The sequence below is a fragment of the Kogia breviceps genome, chromosome X, assembly GCF_026419965.1.
Source record: "Kogia breviceps isolate mKogBre1 chromosome X, mKogBre1 haplotype 1, whole genome shotgun sequence".
Lineage (NCBI taxonomy): Eukaryota > Metazoa > Chordata > Mammalia > Artiodactyla > Physeteridae > Kogia > Kogia breviceps.
In genome coordinates, this window is record NC_081330.1 from 72,151,797 (window position 1) to 72,173,922 (window position 22,126).

General features: G+C 50.9%; 1 protein-coding gene and 1 pseudogene across 8 annotated transcripts; one reads left to right on the forward strand and one right to left on the reverse strand.

The window, feature by feature from the left end:
• The first annotated feature begins 1,650 nt into the window (after window positions 1–1,650).
• ZMYM3 (zinc finger MYM-type containing 3) lies at window positions 1,651–17,199 on the forward strand. 8 transcript variants are annotated; one of them, XM_067023519.1, is made up of 25 exons: window positions 1,651–1,682; window positions 3,489–4,174; window positions 5,155–5,198; window positions 5,521–5,593; window positions 6,025–6,319; window positions 6,554–6,731; window positions 7,085–7,303; window positions 7,596–7,746; window positions 7,982–8,097; window positions 8,265–8,351; window positions 8,480–8,630; window positions 8,883–9,055; window positions 9,258–9,423; window positions 10,278–10,375; window positions 10,459–10,621; window positions 10,898–11,010; window positions 11,145–11,319; window positions 11,504–11,650; window positions 12,100–12,203; window positions 12,533–12,701; window positions 13,005–13,156; window positions 13,752–13,866; window positions 14,451–14,705; window positions 15,481–15,598; window positions 15,715–17,199. In XM_067023519.1, exons 2-25 carry the CDS (start codon window positions 3,508–3,510, stop codon window positions 15,905–15,907), a joined length of 4,122 nt encoding a protein of 1,373 aa, XP_066879620.1. In that variant the 5' UTR covers window positions 1,651–1,682; window positions 3,489–3,507; the 3' UTR covers window positions 15,908–17,199. The 8 variants fall into 8 exon arrangements, with proteins under 8 accessions (XP_066879620.1, XP_066879622.1, XP_066879617.1 ...); XM_067023521.1 differs by lacking the exon at window positions 1,651–1,682 and adding an exon at window positions 2,072–2,102 and having other exon boundaries at window positions 5,527–5,593; XM_067023516.1 differs by lacking the exon at window positions 1,651–1,682 and adding an exon at window positions 2,074–2,102.
• An 846-nt stretch (window positions 17,200–18,045) lies between these two features.
• LOC131748385 (large ribosomal subunit protein eL33 pseudogene) lies at window positions 18,046–18,420 on the reverse strand (annotated as a pseudogene).
• Window positions 18,421–22,126: the final 3,706 nt, after the last annotated feature.

Genomic DNA, 22,126 nt, shown 5'->3' on the forward strand with positions numbered 1-22,126 from the left:
CTCTTGGCTTACTCAAAGAGAAAAAGTAGTTATTTATTTTAAGGACATGAAGGTTCCAGGGTGTGAAGTCCCAAACCTTTCATAAGTCAGCTCTATTTCTCTTATAATAGTAACAAGTATCTATTAAACACCTGCTATATGGCAGGCAAGTGCACACCTCAATCTTAGTAGCATTGCTATGCGGTATCATTATCCCCAGTATTTCTTTCCAGTCTTTTTCTAAGTATACATGTATATAGAATTTCTCTCCGAAGTTGGTACCATATTTTAACTCCTGTAAAAAAATGTAACATTATATCTGGAGCGTTTTCATGTCTCATTTGCTTTTTTAATAGACTTTATTTTTTAGAGTAGTTTTAGGTTTGCAGCAAAATAGTAATTTGTAGTAATGGTTGTTAATTACTACATCCATTGTATGAATATAACCAAAATTGATTTGACCAATTTTCTATTGTACATTTAGATGGTTTTCTTTTTTTTTTCTTTTCTTTTCTTTTTTATTTTTTTTACATCTTTATTGGAGTATAACTGTTTTACAATAGTGTGCTAGTTTTTCCTTTACAACAAAGTGAATCAGTTATATAGATGGTTTTCTTATCTCTGTTTTAAAGATGAGAAAAATAAGACCTGGTGACTTGACAAGAGACAAATCCAAAGTCAACTGGTTAAAAAGCAGGCAGTTGAGATTAGAATTCTGGTCTTCTGTCTCCAGAACTCACACACATTGCCTCTGAATACACCATCAGCCCCCTTTAGATTGTCTCCCCTCAATTTGAAACCAGGCATTCTCCACAACCAGAGCAGTCAAGGATCTAAGCATGTGTTGAGAAGTGCAGGCAATACAAAAGAACGACGTGACCCAACTGAGATGGAACAAATTGAAAATGCAAAAGGAGGTACAGGGACACAGAAATAAGCAGAATGTGTGAGATGGGTACACAGTATACTGGTTAAGATAAAGAGAAAGCTGAATTTGGGAAACCTAAAGGGGAAAACTCTTGCTTTTATCTCTGTATATAGGAGAGAGCAAAGATAACCTCAAGGCCATGGGGGGAGCCAGGAAGGATAAGGTTTCTGAGAAAGTGAATGAGACAAGGGAGGATAAAACTCCGGAGGACTACAAGGCTAGGAGAGGCGGCTTAGTGTGGGAAGGAAGAAAGGCCCAGAGCAAAGAGGCAGGCCAGAGCAGGCACTGGACACCAAACCTAAAAATGTGATAGGACTCCCTTCCAGCCTGAGACTCTTCTAGTATCTCAGATACAAAATACTCTCCAGCACTTAGGGGTCGGAGGGGGAAAGTGGAGAAAGCGGGGATTGTAAAGTGCTCTAACTCTAATGGGGACTGAGAATGGATCCTGGCACACATTTTTTTAAAGCCAGTAGGCCTAATGCTAATGCCCCCTCCCCCTACCCCACTTCCCTAGCTTCAACCCCAGCCACACCCACACGCTAAGGACCATCCAGAAGGGGGAGTGTGTGTGTGCGCGCGCGTGCGTGCTCGTGCCTAAGAGAGCCTGAGAGACAGAGACGAGACAAAAAGAGACCGGGAGAGAGAGAGTGCGCGCCAGAGTTGGGGGGGGGGGGAGAGAGAGAGAGAGAGGGACAAGGACAGAAAAAGGGAGGGAGGGAGGGAGGGAGGGAGACAGAGACAGAGAAAGGAGGAAGGAGAGCTGTCGGCCTCGGTGAGGAAAACTACTGAAGAGATAACGCTGGGGGCTCCTGCGCGAAGACTCAGGGAGAAGATCTCAGAACTTACCCTAAGACCGTGGAAGGAGTGGGGGAGTGTCTTTGCAGGACCTGGTTTTGGGGTCATCAGGCAGTAACGGTTACTGCATAGGCGTTGTCACTGAGTCAGAGCCATTTAACTCGCCCTGGGTGGCTGGAGACCAGGCTTAAGACACCCCACAACTCAGAGTCTCAGAATGGTTAGGGGGGCCCGAGTCTGCAGACAAGGGGAGGAGGGGCACGTGAGGGTTGGGTCACTGCCTCCCCCCACCCTTCGCTGTCACTCATTACCCCAACAGTCGCCCAGGGGGCGGGCCCCGGAGAGGTGGGGTTGGGGGGGGAGGGTAATCTTGGCAGGCGCCTGCGGCATGGCGTAGGTAGGGACTGTTGAGGGGGGCGGACGCCGAGGGGTTGAACACGAGTGGGAAGCGGAGAGAGACACGGGGAGGGGGAGGGGACCGGGAACCATTTGAATGAGAGGAGGGGATCACGGGTAGAGTGGGCTCCAGGAGGTAGGGCGGGCACGGGTGTTGACGGGGGCCAGACTCTCAAGCCAGGTAAGGGAAGCAGGTGCGTAGATCTGTTTTTTGTGGGTTAGTGTACTCGGCCCTTTGGTGGAGAGGGAGTGCCGCCTTCCCCGGGGGCGGGTTTCCAAGCTCCGGAGGCTAGCTTTTCCTCCTCAACTAACGGGGCCCCGGGCGGGGGCTCAAGCTCCATCTCCAGTGCCGACGCTCCACTCCACAATTTCCAGGCGTCCATTGGGCTGGGAGTCTCGCGCCGGGGGCCGGCGCTGTCTCGCGAGCCCCCTCCTGGAGCCAGCCAATGGGGTTGGTCGCTGGCGCCGCCCGCCCGCCTGGTGCAGAGCGCTGGGCGCTGTGAGCGGCGCTGCCATTTAAAGGGGCCGCGACCCCTGTCCCGGCTGCTAGGGAGGGAGGTGGAGAAGGAGCGCGGGGCCGTCGCTGTCTGCAGTTCTAGGCTTGTAGCCGTTACACTAACCCTGCCGCAGGTAGGGGTCGAGCCTGATCAAGCCGAACCGAACCTGCAGGCGGGTTCTCGCAGTAGCCGGGAGGGGGGTCTAAGGAGAGATCGTAGCTCCAAAATGTCTTCCTGTAAATGCCTGAGGTGGGGGGTGGGCAACAGGAGAAGGAGGACTGGGGGAGCAATAGGAAAGGGGGACTGGGCTGAGGAAGTGGGCGACCCTGAAAGGTAACTGGGGGGGGAGGGGTTAGGAAGGGCAGTTTGTGGGGGCGAGGGAAAGGCTGAGGGAGGACCATGCAACGCGGGGAGGGGGGGTGGGGCCAGACAGGGTGGGTAAAGACTGGGGAACTGGGGGGTTCTAGGAGAGAGGGGAGGGTATAGAAACTGAGATCGCGGGGGCGGGAAAGGCTCCTGTTGGCAGTGGCCCTGGGAGACTCTAAGGGGGCGTTCAGCCCGAGTTGTGGGGGGGGAGTGAAAGGTGCGGGGGGAGGGGAACCGGGAGTTGCAGTGGGGTGGCGGGGGCTAGGCGGGCGAGTGGAACAGCAGACTGCCTGGTGAGTGGGGCACAGGGCCAGGGTGGGGAAGGCCTCACCCCACAGGGGGCGCTGTATGTTGGTGGGGGGAGTGGTCATTTGCACTAAAGCCTGTGGAAAGGCTTATCGGTTGTGGTGGGGGCGATTCAAGAGAAATCCAAGTGGATTGTGGGGTGTGTCCCACAGCCTGTATAAGAAGGAATTCTGGCAAAGACCACCTCTTCTGTCCTCTTTTCTACCCCTAACTTACAGCCCATATCCAGTCATCCTCATGGACCCCAGTGATTTCCCCAGTCCGTTTGACCCATTGACCCTGCCAGAGAAGCCTCTGGCTGGAGACCTTCCAGTAGACATGGAATTTGGAGAGGATCTACTGGAATCCCAGACTGCCCCAACTCGAGGATGGGCCCCCCCTGGCCCTTCTCCATCCTCAGGAGCCCTGGACCTGCTTGATACCCCTGCTGGCCTGGAAAAAGACCCTGGAGTCCTGGATGGAGCCACTGAGCTGCTGGGGCTTGGGGGGCTGCTCTATAAAGCCCCCTCCCCCCAAGAGGTGGACCATGGTCCTGAGGGGACCCTTGCATGGGATGCAGGAGATCAGACCCTAGAGCCTGGACCAGGGGGCCAGACCCCTGAGGTGGTGCCACCTGACCCAGGGGCTGGGGCAAATCCCTCTTCACCTGAGGGGCTACTAGAGCCTTTGGCTCCAGATTCTCCAATAACCTTGCAGTCCCCACATATTGAAGAGGAGGAGACCACCTCCATAGCTACAGGGCGAAGGGGCTCCCCTGGGCAGGAGGAGGAGCTTCCCCAAGGGCAGCCACAGAGCCCAAATGGCCCCCCCAGCCCTTCAGTGGGAGAGACTCTGGGGGATGGAATCAACAGTTCTCAGACTAAACCTGGGGGCCCTAGCCCCCCTGCACACCCTTCCTTGCCAGGTAGGTTGCCTGATCAGCTGGAAAATCAAGGATGGGGAGAGGGTGGGGGTAAGGAGGGTGGCTGTGTGTTTGGGGAAGAAGTTGTGGGAGGAGGGTGGAGAGAGAGTAGAGATGAGTATGGAGGAGTTGGGGGTTTGGAAGGAGGAGTGGGGGTATGGTGAAGAAGGTTAAGGAAAGTAGGGGTAGGAGGAGCTCAGTGGCTGTGGAGGAGAAATAGGGGTGAAGCTTCAGGGGGTGGGTTGAGAAGACTGGGTTTGGTGGCAGAGGTTCCCCTTTTTCTTCCCCCAGTGGGCTTTTGGTACCAGGGTCCTCCTTCCTTCAGGATTTGGGGAGGACACCAGGATTCTTGGTTCTAAGATCTTTCTAGCTGTTTTGTTCTAGATGAGACTGGGGTTTCTGTGTTTGATGAATGATAACTAGGCTCTGGAGCCACCAAGTGCATAGTGATTTCAGAGGAATGGTAGACATGCAGGGCCTAGGATTGTGTCTCTGATAGAGGAGGGCCAGCCTAGACTTGAGAGGCTTGCATTTCTCCCCAATTCTGCCTAGTGTTGTGCCTCTCCCAGGCTGTGACCAGGGTCTTAGGGCTTATATAACCACCTGAGTCCAGGGGAACCTCCCCATATATTAATGCTTCCTTTTTCCCTTACTACCTTTGGGTGGTTGCATTTGTTTTTGTTGATAAACTATAAATGCTTGATGAAAGGTGTGTTACTTGCATTTCCTTAACTCTCAATGATTGGGACAGAAAGCTGGTGGGAAGGTAGGATTTTTTCATGGAGAATAGCTGCGCGCCGCCCCCCCACCTTAGTGCAGAGCTCAAGGTAACCCTGAGAGGGGCCCCAAGAAGCCACAGGCGCTCGAGTTTTCCCTTTCAGTTTTGAGTAAGTTCTTCCCCAGGAATGGAGGCGGGGGTTGGGCCAGGGAGGGGGTGGTGAAGGCAGGCTCAAGATTTAGGTTGCTTTCTGCTTCCTTTGCAGGAGATGGCCTGACTGGGAAGGCGAGTGAGAAGCCGCCTGAGAGGGTGAGGGGGGGAGGGGATTGGAAGGAGTCTGGTTCCCCCTGTAGCTCTGGGAAGGACAGACCCTTCATTTTCCCTCCCAGATGTTGCTCTGTGGAGGGTGTGTGTGAGGAGAGTTAGGAGGAGGGAGAGAGCACTTGTGTCTATTGCTTCTTAAGGAGAAAGTCCAGCCTCCTTTTCTCCCCTCCTCCTAAGGGCAGGGCCAAGGGTCCCTACTCTCCCTTCCCCCTCCTATTTCTGTATCCCCCACAAACCCTGTACTAGTGCAGCTGGCCATTTAGCCTGCCCCTGGTGTCAGCTTTCCTCCCCTCCCCATGTTTCCAAGGTGCAGAAGAGAAGCGAGCGCGTTAGAAGAGTAGAGCCTCCAAAACCTGAGGTTGTGGATTCCACTGAGAGCAGTGAGTAGGCCTTGAGGAAGTGTGACCCAGTGGGATGTGGCGGGCCACGGATCTCAGGGCTCCTGTAGTGCTGCACTCTGCAGAGTGCAAAGCGCCTGTCTCTGCTCTGGGTTGGCATGGGAACCAGGGGCAGTGGGAGAAATTGAAAACAAGAGCACTGAGAATGGAGTTTCCTGTTTCAGCTCTGCCATCCCTGTCCCTGAATCTTCTCACTTGGATCCCTTCCTTCCCCTCCCTGGGAGGTTACAGAGTAACTAAGGGAGAGTGACACCGGGTGACTTGAGATTCCAATGTAATAGGGGCGGGGTATAAAGCCAAGAACTAAAGGGATTGGGGATCCCAGGATCAGCTGAGCTACCTGTTGGTCAGGTGATGGCTGGAGGCCTGGTCCCTCAGCCTTTTCTCCCCACCCCTCCCCCGCTCTTCCTCAGTTCCAGTGTCAGATGAGGATTCTGATGCCATGGTAGATGACCCCAACGATGAGGACTTTGTGCCATTCCGGCCCCGGCGCTCTCCTCGCATGTCCCTACGCTCGAGCGTGGCACAGAGGGCTGGGCGCTCAGCGGTAGGCACCAAGATGACTTGTGCGCACTGCCGGACACCACTGCAGAAGGGCCAGACGGCCTACCAGCGCAAGGGGCTGCCACAGCTCTTCTGCTCTTCATCCTGTCTCACCACCTTCTCCAAGAAGCCCTCCGGCAAAAAGACCTGTACCTTCTGCAAGAAGTACGTGAGGGCCCCGGGCCGTGGGGAGGGCAGGGATCGGGCTGGGAGTAAAGTGTGACACAGAGACTGTGTTGGCAAGAACCTAGCAAAGTGGAACTGGGAGAGAGGTGATTTAGGGAGGGGGTCCAAGAGTATTTTGGTTCTGTGGTCACTGATCCCAGAGGAGGGAGGTGGAGGCTGATGAAAATGAGAGGGTGGTACTGAGTGAATGTGCAAACCTGTCCCCACCTCCAGAGAGATCTGGAACACCAAGGACTCAGTTGTGGCTCAGACTGGTTCAGGAGGCTCCTTCCATGAGTTCTGCACGTCTGTCTGTCTCTCTCTGTATGAGGCCCAGCAGCAGCGCCCAATCCCCCAGTCTGGAGATCCAGCCGATGCCACTCGCTGCAGTATATGCCAGAAGACTGGAGAGGTGAGGAAGCTCGATGGGGGCTGATTTACAGAGCCTGGCCAGCCCTGAGCTGCCCCTGTAATCCTGGGGCTGCAGGGGCCAGGCCCTGTGGAAGAGGGGAGTGGGGAGGGGAAGCAGCCATTGTGAGGGAGCATATTCAAGAATAGAGCTTCTTCAGGATGTGTGCAGCTGGCCTTCCGTGCCTCCCAGGACCTCACCATCAAGTCGGCAGCCCGATGTGCAGGTTGGGGGGTCCCTGGGCCCACTGTCCGCTGTGAAGGTCTAGGGTGAGGTGGGGCGGGCCGTCCTTGCACTAGGGTGGGTGGTGGTGGCCAGGCCCCAGCTCAGGGTGTGTGTGTGTGTGTATGTGGCAGGTCCTGCACGAGGTCAGCAATGGCAGCGTGGTGCACCGGCTCTGCAGCGACTCTTGCTTCTCCAAATTCCGGGCCAACAAGGGACTGAAAACCAACTGTTGTGACCAGTGTGGGGCTTACATCTACACCAAGACCGGGAGCCCTGGCCCCGAGCTCCTCTTCCACGAGGGCCAACAAAAGCGGTTCTGCAACACAACCTGCTTGGGGGCATACAAGAAGGTGGGGCCGAGGGAGTAGTGCATTAGAGGGCTGTGGAAGGGGGTGTGGTCCTTGGGTGAGAAATAAAGGTGCCTGACGGGTCGAGGGCTGGGAGAAATAAAACAAATAAAGGGGGTTTCAATTGTATCTGTTATGTTTTATTTTTGAAGCTGGCTGGTGGATACACAGGTCTTTGTTATCTCATCATCTATACTTTTTTTGTATGCCTGAAATATTTCATGTTTTAAAAATTTAAAAAAATAAAAGTGAAGGGACAAATCCAGCCTCAGCCTCTCCTTCCCCATCCTCACAGAAAAACACACGGGTGTACCCATGTGTCTGGTGCAAGACCCTGTGTAAGAACTTTGAGATGCTATCCCATGTGGACCGTAATGGCAAGACCAGCTTGTTCTGTTCCCTGTGCTGTACCACCTCTTACAAAGTGAAGCAGGCAGGGCTCACTGGTAGGTGCAAAGCCCTCTTCTCTGAGACCCCTGCTGGCCTTCCTTCCACCTCCCATACTCCCTTCTTCTAAAGTAACCCCTGCTGCCCGACTTCAGCCCCAACCACATCTTCCCGTGGATTTCCTGTTCCATCTCTGCACTGCCTTACACCTTCTGTGTGCTCTCTCTCTCTTTCTCTTTCTCTCTCTCTTTCTTTCTCTCTCTTTCTCTCTCTCCTTTTCTCTCTATGCCCCAGGCCCTCCCCGACCCTGCAGCTTCTGCCGCCGCAGCCTCTCTGACCCCTGTTACTACAACAAGGTTGATCGCACAGTCTACCAGTTCTGCAGCCCCAGCTGCTGGACCAAGTTCCAGGTACTCCAAACCCTGGACCAGGGATAAAGGGCGTGGCGACGTAGAGAGGGTATGAGATTTGGGGTAGGTAGGCCTGGGCAGAGCAAAGAACAAGCCTGACTTCCCCTACCCCTACCCACCCACCACACACATCTTGCCCCTCCCTTACTTGTCTTCCTTCCCTCCAGCGCACAAGCCCCGAGGGGGGCATTCACCTGAGCTGTCACTACTGCCACAGCCTCTTCAGTGGCAAGCCTGAGGTCTTGGACTGGCAGGTAAGATCCCCACCCCCATCCACATCTTGCTACACGGAGACATCTGTCTGAAGGGGGTCCTTCCACTTGGCTCTCGCCAGGTCCGGATGTCACAGCCTTGTCCTCCCCACCCTGTGCCCCCATCCCAGGACCAGGTGTTCCAGTTCTGCTGCCGTGATTGCTGTGAGGACTTCAAGCGCCTTCGGGGTGTGGTGTCCCAGTGTGAGCACTGCCGGCAGGAGAAACTCCTGCATGAGAAGCTCCGATTCAGTGGGGTGGAGAAGAGCTTCTGCAGCGAAGGTAAGGAGATGGGGAAGAGGCAGAGGGCTCTGTGCCTCACAGCTGGGGAGAATGGCAGATTAAGTAAGGAGGGCTTGCAGTGTGGCCCGCAGGGCCAGGGCCTTCTGCTCAAGATGCTCTACCCCGTCTGTCCCCAGGCTTTGGGCACGGGAGGTTGTTAGAGGTTTCAGGTGCGCCGCCTTGAAAAGGTTGGGTCTCACGGCCATGGAGATTTCTGCATCTCTGGACTCTTCCCTCTCGCCCCCTTTCCAGGCTGTGTGCTGCTGTACAAACAGGACTTCACTAAGAAGCTGGGGTTGTGTTGTATCACTTGTACTTACTGCTCCCAGACCTGCCAGCGCGGAGTCACCGAGCAACTGGACGGCAGCACCTGGGACTTCTGCAGCGAGGACTGTAAGAGCAAGTACCTGCTGTGGTACTGCAAGGTAAGGGGGGCAGCACGTTACAAAGGAGGGAAAAGGTGGCAGGGAGCATGGGCTCTTGTGCTGCCATCAGGGTGTGGGCCAATATCCAGGGAGGGGGCTCCGGCTTACCCAGCCTCCAAGGGGAGCAGCATGGCTTATCCCAGGGCAAAGGGTCCAGCACATTTTAGGGAGGCAGGTCTGACCATCCTGTTGACACCCTCAGGCTGCCCGGTGCCATGCCTGTAAGCGCCAGGGGAAGCTGCTGGAGACCATCCACTGGCGTGGGCAGATCCGTCATTTCTGCAACCAACAATGTCTGCTGCGTTTCTACAGCCAGCAGAACCAACCCAACCTGGATACCCAGAGTGGGCCCGAGAGCCTCCTGAACAGTGAGTCCTGGGCAGCGGGTACAGTCTGTTAGAACTGGCCTGGACTCTTCTGATCCTGGGCCTGGCCCCTTTCTTCTTCCTCTCCCGCTTTCACCTCATCCCTGGCCAGAGGTCCTGGTACTGCGTTCTCTTTCAGCTTCCGGACTGTAGAGGTACTAGAGGAGTCTCGTTTAAAGGTTCTGAGAGTTAGATCCTACTGATTTTCTATAAGGGATTTATTGTACGGAATGGGTACCTGCCCAGGTAGGGTGGGGCATATGGGGGCTGTAGTTAGTTTTAAGAGAGAAGGAAGTGTTGGCATAAGCTCTGCTTTTAGTGAGAGTGAAGGCTGTTGTTACCCTGGCCCCTCCACACTCCAGCAGTACTAAACTCCTGAGGGCCATCTAAGTGGAAGGCCTTAAATTATGGGTCATTGTGGGGACACTATTTTTCATCCTTGGCAGCCAGGAGCAAAGAATCTTTTTTTTTTTTTTTTTTTTTTTTTTTTTGGTGGTACGCGGGCCTCTCACTGTTGTGGCCTCTCCAGTTGCGGAGCACAGGCTCAGCGGCCATGGCTCATGGGCCCAGCTGCTCCGCGGCATGTGGGATCTTCCCGGACCGGGGCACGAACCCGTGTCCCCTGCATCGGCAGGCGGACTCCCAACCACTGCGCCACCAGGGAAGCCCACAAAGAATCTTTTTGGCCACTATTGCTGGGACATAGAGAAGACTAGACCCGGGGCGGGGGTGGAGGGAAAATTTGAGACTTCCCATTCGTATTTGGTGTTCTCTTAATGAAGCTCTCCTGGAGCAGGGGTGAGGAAAACGGAGAGCTAGTGCCTCACATGGGAGCTTTCGTTTGCTTTGATCTACAGGTCACTCTTCTGAGGCGAAGCCCCAGACACCCTCTCAAACCAAAGTGGAGAACAGCAACACTGTAAAGACCTCAGAGGAAAATGGGAATCTGGGCAAGGTCAGGGCAAAAGCCGGGGGTAGGATGGTCTCAGAGGAGGGTGTACTGTAGTCAGCGACACTAAAATTCCTTTGTCTCTGCAGATCCCTGTGAAGATCCGAACAGCCCCCGCTGCTCCCACCCCTCCTCCACCCCCACCGCCCCCAGCAACACCCCGCAAAAACAAAGCTGCCATGTGTAAACCACTGATGCAGAATCGGGGGGTCTCCTGCAAGGTGGAAATGAAGTCCAAAGGGAGTCAGACAGGTGAGTGAGGGTGCCGAGACACCACAGGCTGTATACCACGGTCTTGGGCCTCCAGCCCTGTGCCTGGGAGCTGGACAAGGGAGCTTCGTAGGTGGCCGAAGCCTCCTGCATATTATTGTCCTAGAGTCCCAGAGTTGTCTTTCCACATTTGCTTCAGGGGCAGTTTTGTGACACTGAGCATGTGTTAGAGCTTTGGGGGGGTGACAGGCACCAGGCCCTGGGTGGGATGTGACCCATGTGGCAGGTGCTCTGCGAAGACCCCTTTTTTGTCGGCAGAAGAGTGGCAGCCCCAGGTGGTCGTGCTGCCCGTCCCAGTGCCGATCTTCGTGCCAGTGCCTATGCATCTGTACTGCCAGAAAGTCCCGGTGCCTTTCTCAATGCCTATCCCGGTAAGCACCCTGCCCTCCTGGGGGGCCCCCTACCCTCCCAGGCTAGAGACCCGCCCTGCCCCCTCCCACTCACCAGCCATTCCTCTCATCCGCTGGTGTGGTTCCTGGCGTTTAGTTGGGATTCGTGCCTCCAGGTGCCTGTGCCCATGTTCCTGCCCACTACCTTGGAGAGCACAGACAAGATTGTGGAGACCATCGAGGAGCTGAAGGTGAAGATCCCTTCTAACCCCTTGGAGGCCGACATCCTGGCTATGGCAGAAATGATTGCAGAGGCCGAGGAATTAGACAAGGCCTCATCTGACCTTTGTGGTATGCCATGGACAGCGGCGGTGAGGGAGACAGGGTGCTGCCAGTCTGTCTCTGCCTAAGGGGGCGGAGAGTGGTGATCTCGGTGCCTGGTGGGATGGGGGAATAGTTGGGATCAGCCCCTGAAAGCCAGTTGAGGGCGCCAAGTAGGAGCTGCAAAAACTAAGTCAACCTCTCTGCCTCGTAGATCTCGTGAGCAACCAGAGTGCAGAGGGACTTCTGGAAGACTGCGACCTGTTTGGGCCAGCTCGGGATGATGTCCTGGCCATGGCCGTCAAGATGGCCAATGTATTGGATGAGCCTGGGCAAGACTTGGAGGCGGACTTCCCCAAGAGTGAGTAGGACTCAGGGCGTACCTGCTGTGTACAGTAGCATTTGCACCGTCAGGAAAGGAGTGTTCCTTGTTACTCCGAGCGTGACCCTAAATACAAGACTCTCACAGGGAGTGGTGCCAGAGATACCGGGACAGGCAGACTATTCTATGCTTGAATCTTGTTGCGTTTTTTTTTTTAAATTGTGGTAAAACATATAACATAATATTTACCATCTTAACCATGTTTAAAAGTTTACAGTTCAGTAGTGCTAGGAACATTCCCATTGTTGTGAGTTTTTGTGTGTATGTGCCTCTGAGCACGTTCTCGGTATATAGCTTTGTCCTGGTGACTACAATGAAGCTGTCTGGGAGGCTCATCTCGAGTCAGTTGAACAAGTAGCAGGGGTGGGATGGGAGGACTACAGGGTTGAGGTCTTAGAAAATTGATTTCTTCTTCCTTTCCCCTCTAGATCCTTTGGATATTAACCCCAGCGTAGATTTCCTGTTTGATTGTGGCCTGGTAGGGCCTGAGGACGTTTCTACTGAACAAGACCTTCCCCGAACCATGAGGAAGGTGAGGGCTGGGGCTGCTGTATCCACAGAAGAGGGATGGAGGCTCAAAGGGCGGGGTGGGGGGTGGCTTTCGTAGCCAAGTCAGCAGCCTTAGTTTCGCCTTCCCTAGCCTCCTTTCTCCACCACTGTGAGTGCTAAGGTACAGCCAAATTCTGCTCTCTCCCCAGTTCATCAGAGGTTATAAGAGCTGTTCCTGGGGTTCTATGCTGTGGAAGCTTGCTGTGTTCTTTCATCAGTCCCCATCTCCCCTGGTGGTGAACACTATCCTGACTAGCTTCCATGGTGCCCTGGCCTTACCTCCACCACTCCCTCCTTTCTCTTCCCCTCCAGGGTCAAAAGCGGCTGGTGCTTTCAGAGAGCTGTTCCCGGGACTCCATGAGCAGCCAGCCTAGCTGTACTGGACTCAACTATTCATATGGTGTCAATGCTTGGAAGTGCTGGGTGCAGTCGAAATATGCCAATGGAGAAACCAGCAAGGGTGATGAGCTGCGCTTTGGCCGTAAGTACCCAGGGAAGGAGGAGGGGAAGGGGAGCAGGGGCAGGGCTGTGATTCAGCTGTAGATGTCTACAAGTGATAAGGCTGTGATCACTTAAGGGTATCCTGTGAAGATGGGGAGGAGTTGCAGAATAAGAGGAGATGCCATCTAGGTTTCAAGGCTGAGGGCTCTTTGTGTAATTGGTGGGTTTGTTCTGGAGCTGGATGTGATTAAGGGGTGAAGGAAGGGGTTAATGGTGGAGCTAAAGGAAATTCTTAATGTGCAGTTGTCTTAATGCCAGCCACCTCCACTGTGTATCACTGCAGCCAAACCTATGCGTATCAAAGAGGATATTCTGGCCTGCTCAGCTGCTGAGCTCAACTACGGTCTGGCCCAGTTTGTGAGAGAAATCACTCGACCCAACGGTGAACGATACGAACCTGACAGTATCTACTATCTGTGTCTTGGCATCCAACAGGTACCCCTTGCGCCCTGCCTCACTTGCCGTCACTTAACACAGCAGGCAGGGTCCCACCAGAAATGATCCTGTCCCACTCCCTGTTCCTCACCTTGTTTCCTGCCTTGAGCAGGCAGCTTGCCTTTCAGCTCCTACTCTAGACACGACAAGAAATGAGAATACTCTTCTAAAATCAAAGCTGTGTTCCAGGACTTTTGACCAAGGAGCAGTCTTCATTGCTCTGCGGGTCCCTTTGTCATCCTGAAACCCACTTTAGGAGGGGAGGGATGGGCAGAGCTGGGTTCCCTGAGTGGTGGGATAATGTTTGGTTCCCACTGGGATACGTCAGCCGTGCCTCAGCTGACAAGGGGGGTCTGGGCTTGTGAAGGAGTGGCTGTGACACATCTCTTCCAGACTTCCTCCTCTTCCAGCAAGGCCTCATCTCCTCAGAGCTGTAGGTATACCTGGGGAAAACCACTCTGGATCACTAAATCCAGCAACCGTTTCCCATGGGCTCCTAACTGTCAAGGTCGCCATGCGTGGGGCCTTCGGCCTTATCGTCTTTCCTCTAGGGCCTAGAGTCTAGCTCTATGTGTGTCTGTTTTTCTTTTTCCAGTACTTGTTGGAAAATAACCGAATGGTGAACATTTTCACGGACCTTTACTACCTGACATTTGTTCAAGAGCTCAACAAGTCTCTGAGTACCTGGCAGCCCACACTCCTCCCCAACAGTAAGGGACAGGGACTTAGCAACCCCTCCGCCCTTTCCTCCTTTCTTCCAGTGCACCATTCTGAGTCCAGAGCTCTTGGGTCTACCACTCTTCACAGAAAGATCTGAGCATAGACGTGTGTAGTGGGGTGCCTCAGGGTTAAGAGCTAGAGGAGCCAGAGCCCCTGTCCTTGAACATAAGGAGGGGATCAAGACTTAGGTCTGAAGAGCTATCTCTGGGACCCAAAATGGTGACCAGGGTTTGATTGGTAAGTGAAGGAAAAAAAGGAAGAAGTTGTGGGACTCCTCAAGGTTTACGTCGACCTGCCTGTAACTTGAGGATGGTGAGCGAAGCTCTGAATGCAGGTGGAAACTGTTAAAAAATTTCCCCCCCAAAAACACCCCACCCAAAACCGAACCAAAACAAACCCAGAAATCCAGCCCTCCTTTGTAGTATAGCGAGGTGTCAGGGTTTTACGTGCAATGGTCCCTCACCGAATGAATCTGGCGTGCCCAATGCTTGTGAGTGGGACATATGGGAGCAGAAGCGGTTGGGTCTGTGTAGTCAATCCCTCCTGACCAGCCTCTCCCCCTTGCCCGTTGCAGATACGGTGTTCTCCCGAGTGGAGGAAGAGCACCTCTGGGAGTGTAAGCAGCTGGGGGTCTACTCGCCCTTTGTCCTTCTCAACACCCTCATGTTCTTCAACACTAAGTTTTTTGGGCTGCAGACGGCTGAGGAACACATGCAGCTCTCCTTCACCAACGTGGTGCGGCAGTCCCGCAAGTGTACTACCCCTCGGGGCACCACTAAGGTGGTGAGCATCCGCTACTATGCCCCTGTCCGGCAGAGGAAAGGGCGAGGTACGAAGCTGCCCCCTCCTTTGCTTTTCTTTCCTCTCTGCTTTCCCCTTCCATGCCTCACCGTGCCACCAGGTTGGCCCTCTCCATTGCCCCCAGGTTCTCTATCCTTCCGTTCCTGGGTTTGCAGAAAAGATGAAAACAGCCAGTCCTTCAATCCGATGGGCCGTGGCTATTATATAAATAAAAGGTCACCCAGCTGCCTGTTTCCCACTTTTCCTCATTTCAGGGCAGTTTACTTTTGGGGCTGGACAGGTGGGAAGCTGTTGGGTGTGTTTGGCTGAGGGGAAGAGTTGACAAGAGTGAATGACAGCCTTTCCATCGCTCTTTGCTAGTGGGCATAACTGCCACAGCACTTTGGTTTCCATTCTGGCCCTGGAATCAGTTCCCAAGGTCCCTTCTGAACCTGAGCCTCTACCAGGACTAATGTGCCAGGAGCTGGGGCCATCGCTGTTTATCCCAGAAGGCAACCCCAATCTTGCAGTAGGGTCTGTTTTGTCAGTTTTTCCGTGTAACTTCTGAGACCACCTCTTCAGGAAATCAACTTGGGGAAGATGATGGAGACTTTAGCAGTGAGAACCAGGGTACACTGCAGAGCAACACCCTACAGAGCGTTGGGTTGGTACAGAGAGACTGACAGACTTTTCTTCTGCCTTTATTTCTCCATGAGACTGTTTTGTGTCCTGAGGCCTTCCCCCCGTGCCCTGGACTGTGCTCTTGGAGGTGCCTCGTTGAGACTGCACTTTTAAGGAGTCTGGTTCATTCGTCTCCTCCACAGACACCGGTCCTGGGAAACGGAAGAGAGAAGACGAAGCCCCCATCTTAGAGCAGCGTGAGAACCGCATGAATCCCCTCCGCTGCCCTGTCAAGTTCTATGAATTCTATCTCTCAAAATGGTGAGTTGGCAGGTTCGCAGGAATGGCATTAGCGGGGGGGACCCACAGGCTCTACTTCGCCCAGGAACTGATCTCTGTCCTCCCGCCCCACCCCCACCCCACCCCCACCATTGCAGTCCCGAAAGCCTCCGGACTCGCAACGATGTGTTCTACCTGCAACCCGAGCGGTCCTGCATCGCCGAGTCACCTCTCTGGTATTCTGTGATCCCCATGGACCGCAGCATGTTGGAGAGCATGCTCAATCGCATTCTGGCTGTGCGTGAGATTTATGAGGAGCTGGGTCGTCCCGGGGAGGAAGACCTGGACTAAGCCCACGTGCTGCCCGGATCCATCTTTCACACCAATGTCTGTCCCGTGGCCACATCCCACAGGGCGATTGGCCCAGGAACCAATGCTACTCATTCTGAAGGGCCCTGACTGCCCTTTTCTACTCATCCATTCCCTGCCTTCCCTAGGAATCCCTGGCTTTTGTCTTCTCCCAAACCACTTGACAACCACAGGGCCCCAGTTCTCTGTACTGAGGGACTGGTCTCCCAGTGATGGGCAAAAACCAGCTAGGCCATTTTCTTTATGTTTCAGAGTAAACCCCTTCTCCTGGGGCCAGACTCTGGGTGGAGTGTTAATGGCTCTGGTGATCCTGTGGGCTTTGGGTTTCCTGACCCATCCCACATAGGTAAAGGCCCTTGTTCCTAGGTTTGGCCAAGGGAAGAACCCAGCTGCCTTCTCTGCCCTGTGCCCACTCCCTTCTCTACTCTTCCCTGGTACCAAGCTAAAGGGTCTTGTACGAAAGATAGGAGAGAAACCATGAAAGTAACGAGGGGACCATTTACCTAAAACACAGAGCTTAGGCACTCTTCCCCTCCCATGAGATAACTGGTGGTTGCAACCTCCTTGCCACCTTGTTCCCCCTCTCCACCCTTGCAAGCATCAATCCTTGGTGCTGCGATTAAAAAAAAATCTTCCAAATGCTTTCTTTCCCTCAAAGGCAGAGAATGACTCTTAAGTATGGGGAGCAGACTCCTGTCCCCTTGGTTTATGTGTTTGTCTCTCTCTGCCATCTTAGGTTGGCATGAGCCATGGTGTCAACATGCTTAGCCCCCTTCTGTAACTGCTTCCCTTTAGTTCAGTGGACAGAGTTCCCAAGGCAAAAACTACCTTGTGACTTGGGTTGGGGCTGGGTTCCCCACTCTTGTTCTTCCCCCATCGTGAGAGCCAGGCCAAGCCTGTGTGGGGGCCTGGGTCATGCAGGATGGGATCTGTAGTCAAAGGATAGGTGAGGAGCTGTGGGCGTGGGTCCTGCCCCCACTGCCTCCATCTCTTCTCTTCCCCATCTTGCCTCTGTAGTTCCAGAAAACTCTTAGCATCTGGCGAAGGGGGTACCCAGTTCTTTCCCTGTTGGCTTTGCTGTTCCCCCGCCTCCTTTTTGTGTTTTTATAACTGTCACCAGTTTAGCCACTGTTTAAATTGTATATATTGTTCTGAGGCGCCTGGCCTGTCCCTTCAGTGAGCCATGCCCGCCCTTGTGTTGTAGTGAGAAGCTGTTGTCACGACTAACCTTCTGTCTCTGGAATTGTTTGTTTCAAATAAAGAGTTAAAATTGTCTTTTGCCTTCACTGGGGGAGGGAGAGCAGTGTATGGAGGGGTGAGGGATATAGAGCAGCAATGCTGGACCACTTCAGATCTCTCAAGGTATAAAGAAGTGAGGTGTCCCACCATAGGTTGAGAATCATTTTTACCCAGCTCACTGAATGGACCCACTAGGAGTATGGACCTTGTTATAACAAGTTTCCAAACACTTCAGCACCTGTCTATTAAGAACCTACTGTGTTTAAGGACCTAGATTCCATGTTTCGGAGAAGACAGATTAACTAGACCGGGATCCTATCCCCAGCAGGCTCCCGGGCTAGAGGGGAGACAGAACGGTGCACAGTTAGTTGCAAGACAGGCAGGATGAAATAAATACCTAGTGCTATGGGAGAGCAGAGGAATAAGGAACTCATTTCAAGTTTACAGGGGGGTTGTGTGCAAGTTCATGAAGGGAGGTGGCATTTGATCCAGGCCTCCAAGAGTAGGTAAGGGTTGGGGGACCAGCACAAACAAAGGCTGCGATTTTCTAACCCGGGAGGGACAGGATCAGATTTGTTGCTTTAGGGAGGAGATCCCTAGGACAATATGAAGGATCAGGGGTGGGGCAGATCTGAAGGCCAGGACAGCAGTGAAAGGAGTGTGGCTAAGAGATTCTGTCAGACTCGATGGGGATAGAGAAGCAAAAGAGAGGATGAATTCAAAATGAGTTTCAGACATTGTGAAGGTCAAGTCTGCAGGCTATGGAGGAGAGGGAGGAATCGAGCAGGAAACCAAGGTTTCTAGCCTTGATGATTGGGAAAGTGAGACACTTTTTTTAAAACAAGAAAACAAATCCACACTTTATTTACTTTTCAATAAGTTTAAATCCTTGAAGGGTACGGCGTCACACGGGTTCTGTGTCCGATGGCCTTAGCATGAAGGTTCCTTCGGAATTTGGCACGAACCATGCCACTGTTTCCATGAGCACGAGTTACCGTTCCCCAGATTACTCTGGTTTTGTTAGGTTTTCCACCAGGAGTTACTGTGTTGTTCTTTGCTTTGTACAACTAAGCACATCTCTTGCCTAGATAGACTTCAGTTTCATCTCGAGCATAAACACCTTCAATTTTAAGAAGAGCTGTAGGCTCCCTCTGGTTCTGGAGACACCGCTTATAGCCAGCAAAAGTGGCCTTGGGCCACAACCTTCGAGACATATTTGTCGTTTTAGAAGTCCTGTTCCCAGCAGGCCTCCACAGGCTCCAAGATCCCTGAAACAGCGAACGTGAGAGACCTTTAACCAAGATGGGAAACACTAGAGGCAGGGTTTTGTTGTTTTGTTTTTTGGGTTTGTTTGTTTTTTCAGGGGAGTAGAGGTAGGAGGAGGTTGGTAAGAAGTTGAGGTTTTGATCACGTTGGGTTTGAGACTCCATTGAAACATCCATGTGGTGGGCTGTGCAACATGGCATAACAGAAAGAACACCCAAAATTGAAGGGTTTTTTTAACATCTTTATTGGAGTATAACTGTTTTACAATGGTGTGTTAGTTTCTACTTTACAACAAAGTGAATCAGTTATACATATACATATGTTCCCATATCTCTTCCCTCTTGTGTCTCCCTCCCTATCCCACCCCTCTAGGTGGTCACAAAGCACAGAGCTGATCTCCCTGTGCTATGCGGCTGCTTACCACTAGCTATCTATTTTACATTTGGTAGTGTATATATGTCCATGCCACTCTCTCACTTCGTCCCAGCTTACCCTTCCCACTCCCCATGTCCTCAGGTCCATGCCCTAGTAGGTCTGTGTCTTTATTGTCGTCCTACCACTAATCTCTTCATGACATTTTTTTCTTAGATTCCATATATATGTGTTAGCATTCGGTATTTGTTTTTCTCCTTCTGACTTACTTCACTCTGTATGACAGACTCCAGGTCTATCCACCTCATTACAAATAACTCACTTTCATTTCTTTTTATGGCTGAGTAATATTCCATTGTATATATGTGCCACATCTTCTTTATCCATTCATCTGTTGATGGACACTTAGGTTGCTTCCATGTCCTGGCTATTGTAAATAGAGCTGCAATGAACATTGTGGTACATGACTCTTTTTGAATTATGGTTTTCTCAGGGTATATGCCCAGTAATGGGATTGCGGGGTCGTATGGTAGTTCTATTTGTAGTTTTTGAAGGAACCTCCATACTGTTCTCCATAGTGGCTGTATCAATTTACATTCCCACCAGCAGTGCAAGAGTTCCCTTTTCTCCACACCCTCTCCAGCACTTATTGTTTCTAGAGTTTTTGATGATGGCCAATCTGACCGGTGTGAGATGATATCTCATTGTAGTTTTGATTTGCATTTCTCTAATGATTAATGATGTTGAGCATTCTTTCATGTGTTTGTTGACAATCTGTATATCTTCTTTGGAGAAATGTCTATTTAGTTCTTCTGCCCATTTTTGGATTGGGCTGTTTGTTTTTTGTTATTGAGCTGCATGAGTTGCTTATAAATTTTGGATATTAATCCTTTGTCAGTTGCTTCATTTGCAACTATTTTCTCCCATTCTGAGGGTTGTCTTTTGGTCCTGTTTATGGTATCCTTTGCTGTGCAAAAGCTTTTTTTTTTTTTTTTTTTTTGCGGTACTTGGGCCTCTCACTGTTGTGGCCTCTCCTGTTGCGGAGCACAGGCTCTGGACGCGCAGGCCCAGCGGCCATGGGTCACGGGCCCAGCCACTCCGCGGCATGTGGGATCTTCCTGGACCGGGCCACGAACCCGCATCCCCTGCCTCAGCAGGCGGACTCCCAACCACTGCGCCACCAGGGAAGCCCTGTGCAAAAGCTTTTAAGTTACATTAGGTCCCATTTGTTTATTTTTGTTTTTATTTCCATTTCTCTAGGAGGTGGGTCAAAAAGGATCTTGCTGTGATTTATGTCATAGAGTGTTCTGCCTATGTTTTCCTCTAAGAGTTTGATAGTGCCTGCCCTTACATGTAGGTCTTTAACCCATTTTGAGTTTATTTTTGTGTCTGGTGTTAGGGAGTGTTCTAATTTCATTCGTTTACATGTAGCTGTCCAGGTTTCCTAGCACCAAGTATTGAAGAGGCTGTCTTTTCTCCACTGTATATTCGTGCCTCCTTTATCAAAGATAAGGTGATCATATGTGCGTGGGTTTATCTCTGGGCTTTCTATCCTGTTCCATTGATCTATATTTCTGTTTTTGTGCCAGTACTATACTGTCTTGATTACTGTAGCTTTGTAGTATAGTCTGAAGTCAGGGAGCCTGATTCCTCCAGCTCCATTTTTCATTCTCAAGATTGCTTTGGCTATTCGGGGTCTTTTGTGTTTCCATACAAATTGTGAAATTTTTTGTTCTAGTTCTGTAAAAAATGCCAGTGGTAGTTTGATAGGGATTGTGTTGAATCTGTAGATTGCTTTGGGTAGTATAGTCATTTTCACAATGTTGATTCTTCCAATCCAAGAACATGGTATATCTCTCCATCTATTTGTATCATCTTTAATTTCTTTCATCAGTGTCATAATTTTCTGCATACAGGTCTTTTGTCTCCTTAGGTAGGTTTATTCCTAGATATTTTATTCTTTTTGTTGCAATGGTAAATGGGAGTGTTTTCTTAATTTCACTCTCAGATTTTTCATCATTAGTGTATAAGAACGCCAGAGAAGATTTTTAATCACTGTTTCAATTTCAGTGCTTGTAATTGGTCTGTTCATATTTTCTGTTTCTTCCTGGTTCAGTCTCGGTAGGTTGTGCATTTCTAAGAATTTGTCCATTTCTTCCAGGTTGTCTATTTTATTGGCATATGGTTGCTTGTAGTAATCTCTAATAATCTTTTGTATTTCTGCAGTGTCAGTTGTTACGTCTCCTTTTTCATTTCTAATTCTATTGATTTGAATCTTCTCCCTTTTTTTCTTGATGATTGTGGCTAATAGTTTATCAATTTTGTTTATCTTCTCAAAGAAACAGGTTTTAGTTTTATTGATCTTTGCTATTGTTTCCTTCCTTTCTTTTTCATTTATTTCTGATCTGATCTTTATGATTTCTTTCCTTCTGCTAAATTTGGGGTTTCTTTGTTCTTCTTTCTCTAATTGCTTTAGGTGCAAAGTTAGGTTGTTTATTCGAGATGTTTCCTGTTTCTTAAGGTAGAATTGTATTGCTATAAACTTCCCTCTTAGAACTGCTTTTGCTGCATCCCATAGGTTTTGGGTCATCGTGTCTCCACTGTCATTTGTTTCTAAGTATTTTTTGATTTCCTCTTTGATTTCTTCAGTGATCACTTCGTTATTAAGTAATGTATTGTTTAGCCTCCATGTGTTTGTAGTTTTTACAGATCTTTTCCTGTAATTGATATCTAGTCTCATAGCGTTGTGGTCAGAAAAGATACTTGATACGATTTCTTAAATTTTCTTAAATTTACCAAGGCTAGAGTTGTGACCCAAGATATGATCTATCCTGGAGAATGTTCCATGCGTACTTGAGAAGAAAGTGTAGTCTGCTGATTTTAGATGGAATGTTCTATAAATATTCAATTAAGTCCATCTTCTCTAATGTATCATTTAAAGCTCGTGTTTCCTTATTTATTTTCATTTTGGATGATCTGTCCATTGGTGACAGTGGGGTGTTAAAGTCCCCTACTATGATTGTGTGACTGTTGATTTCCCCTTTTATGGCTGTTAGTATTTGCCTTATGTATTGAGGTGCTCCTATATTGGGTGCATAAATATTTACAATTGTTATATCTTCTTCATGGATCGATCCCTTGATCATTATGTAGTGTCCTTCTTTGTCTCTTGTAATGGTTTTTATTTTAAAGTCTATTTTGTCTGATATGAGAATTGCTACTCCAGCTTTCTTCTGATTTCCATTTGCATGGAATATCTTTTTCCATCCCCTCACTTTCAGTCTGTATGTGTCCCTAGGTCTGAAGTGGGTCTCTTGTAGGCAG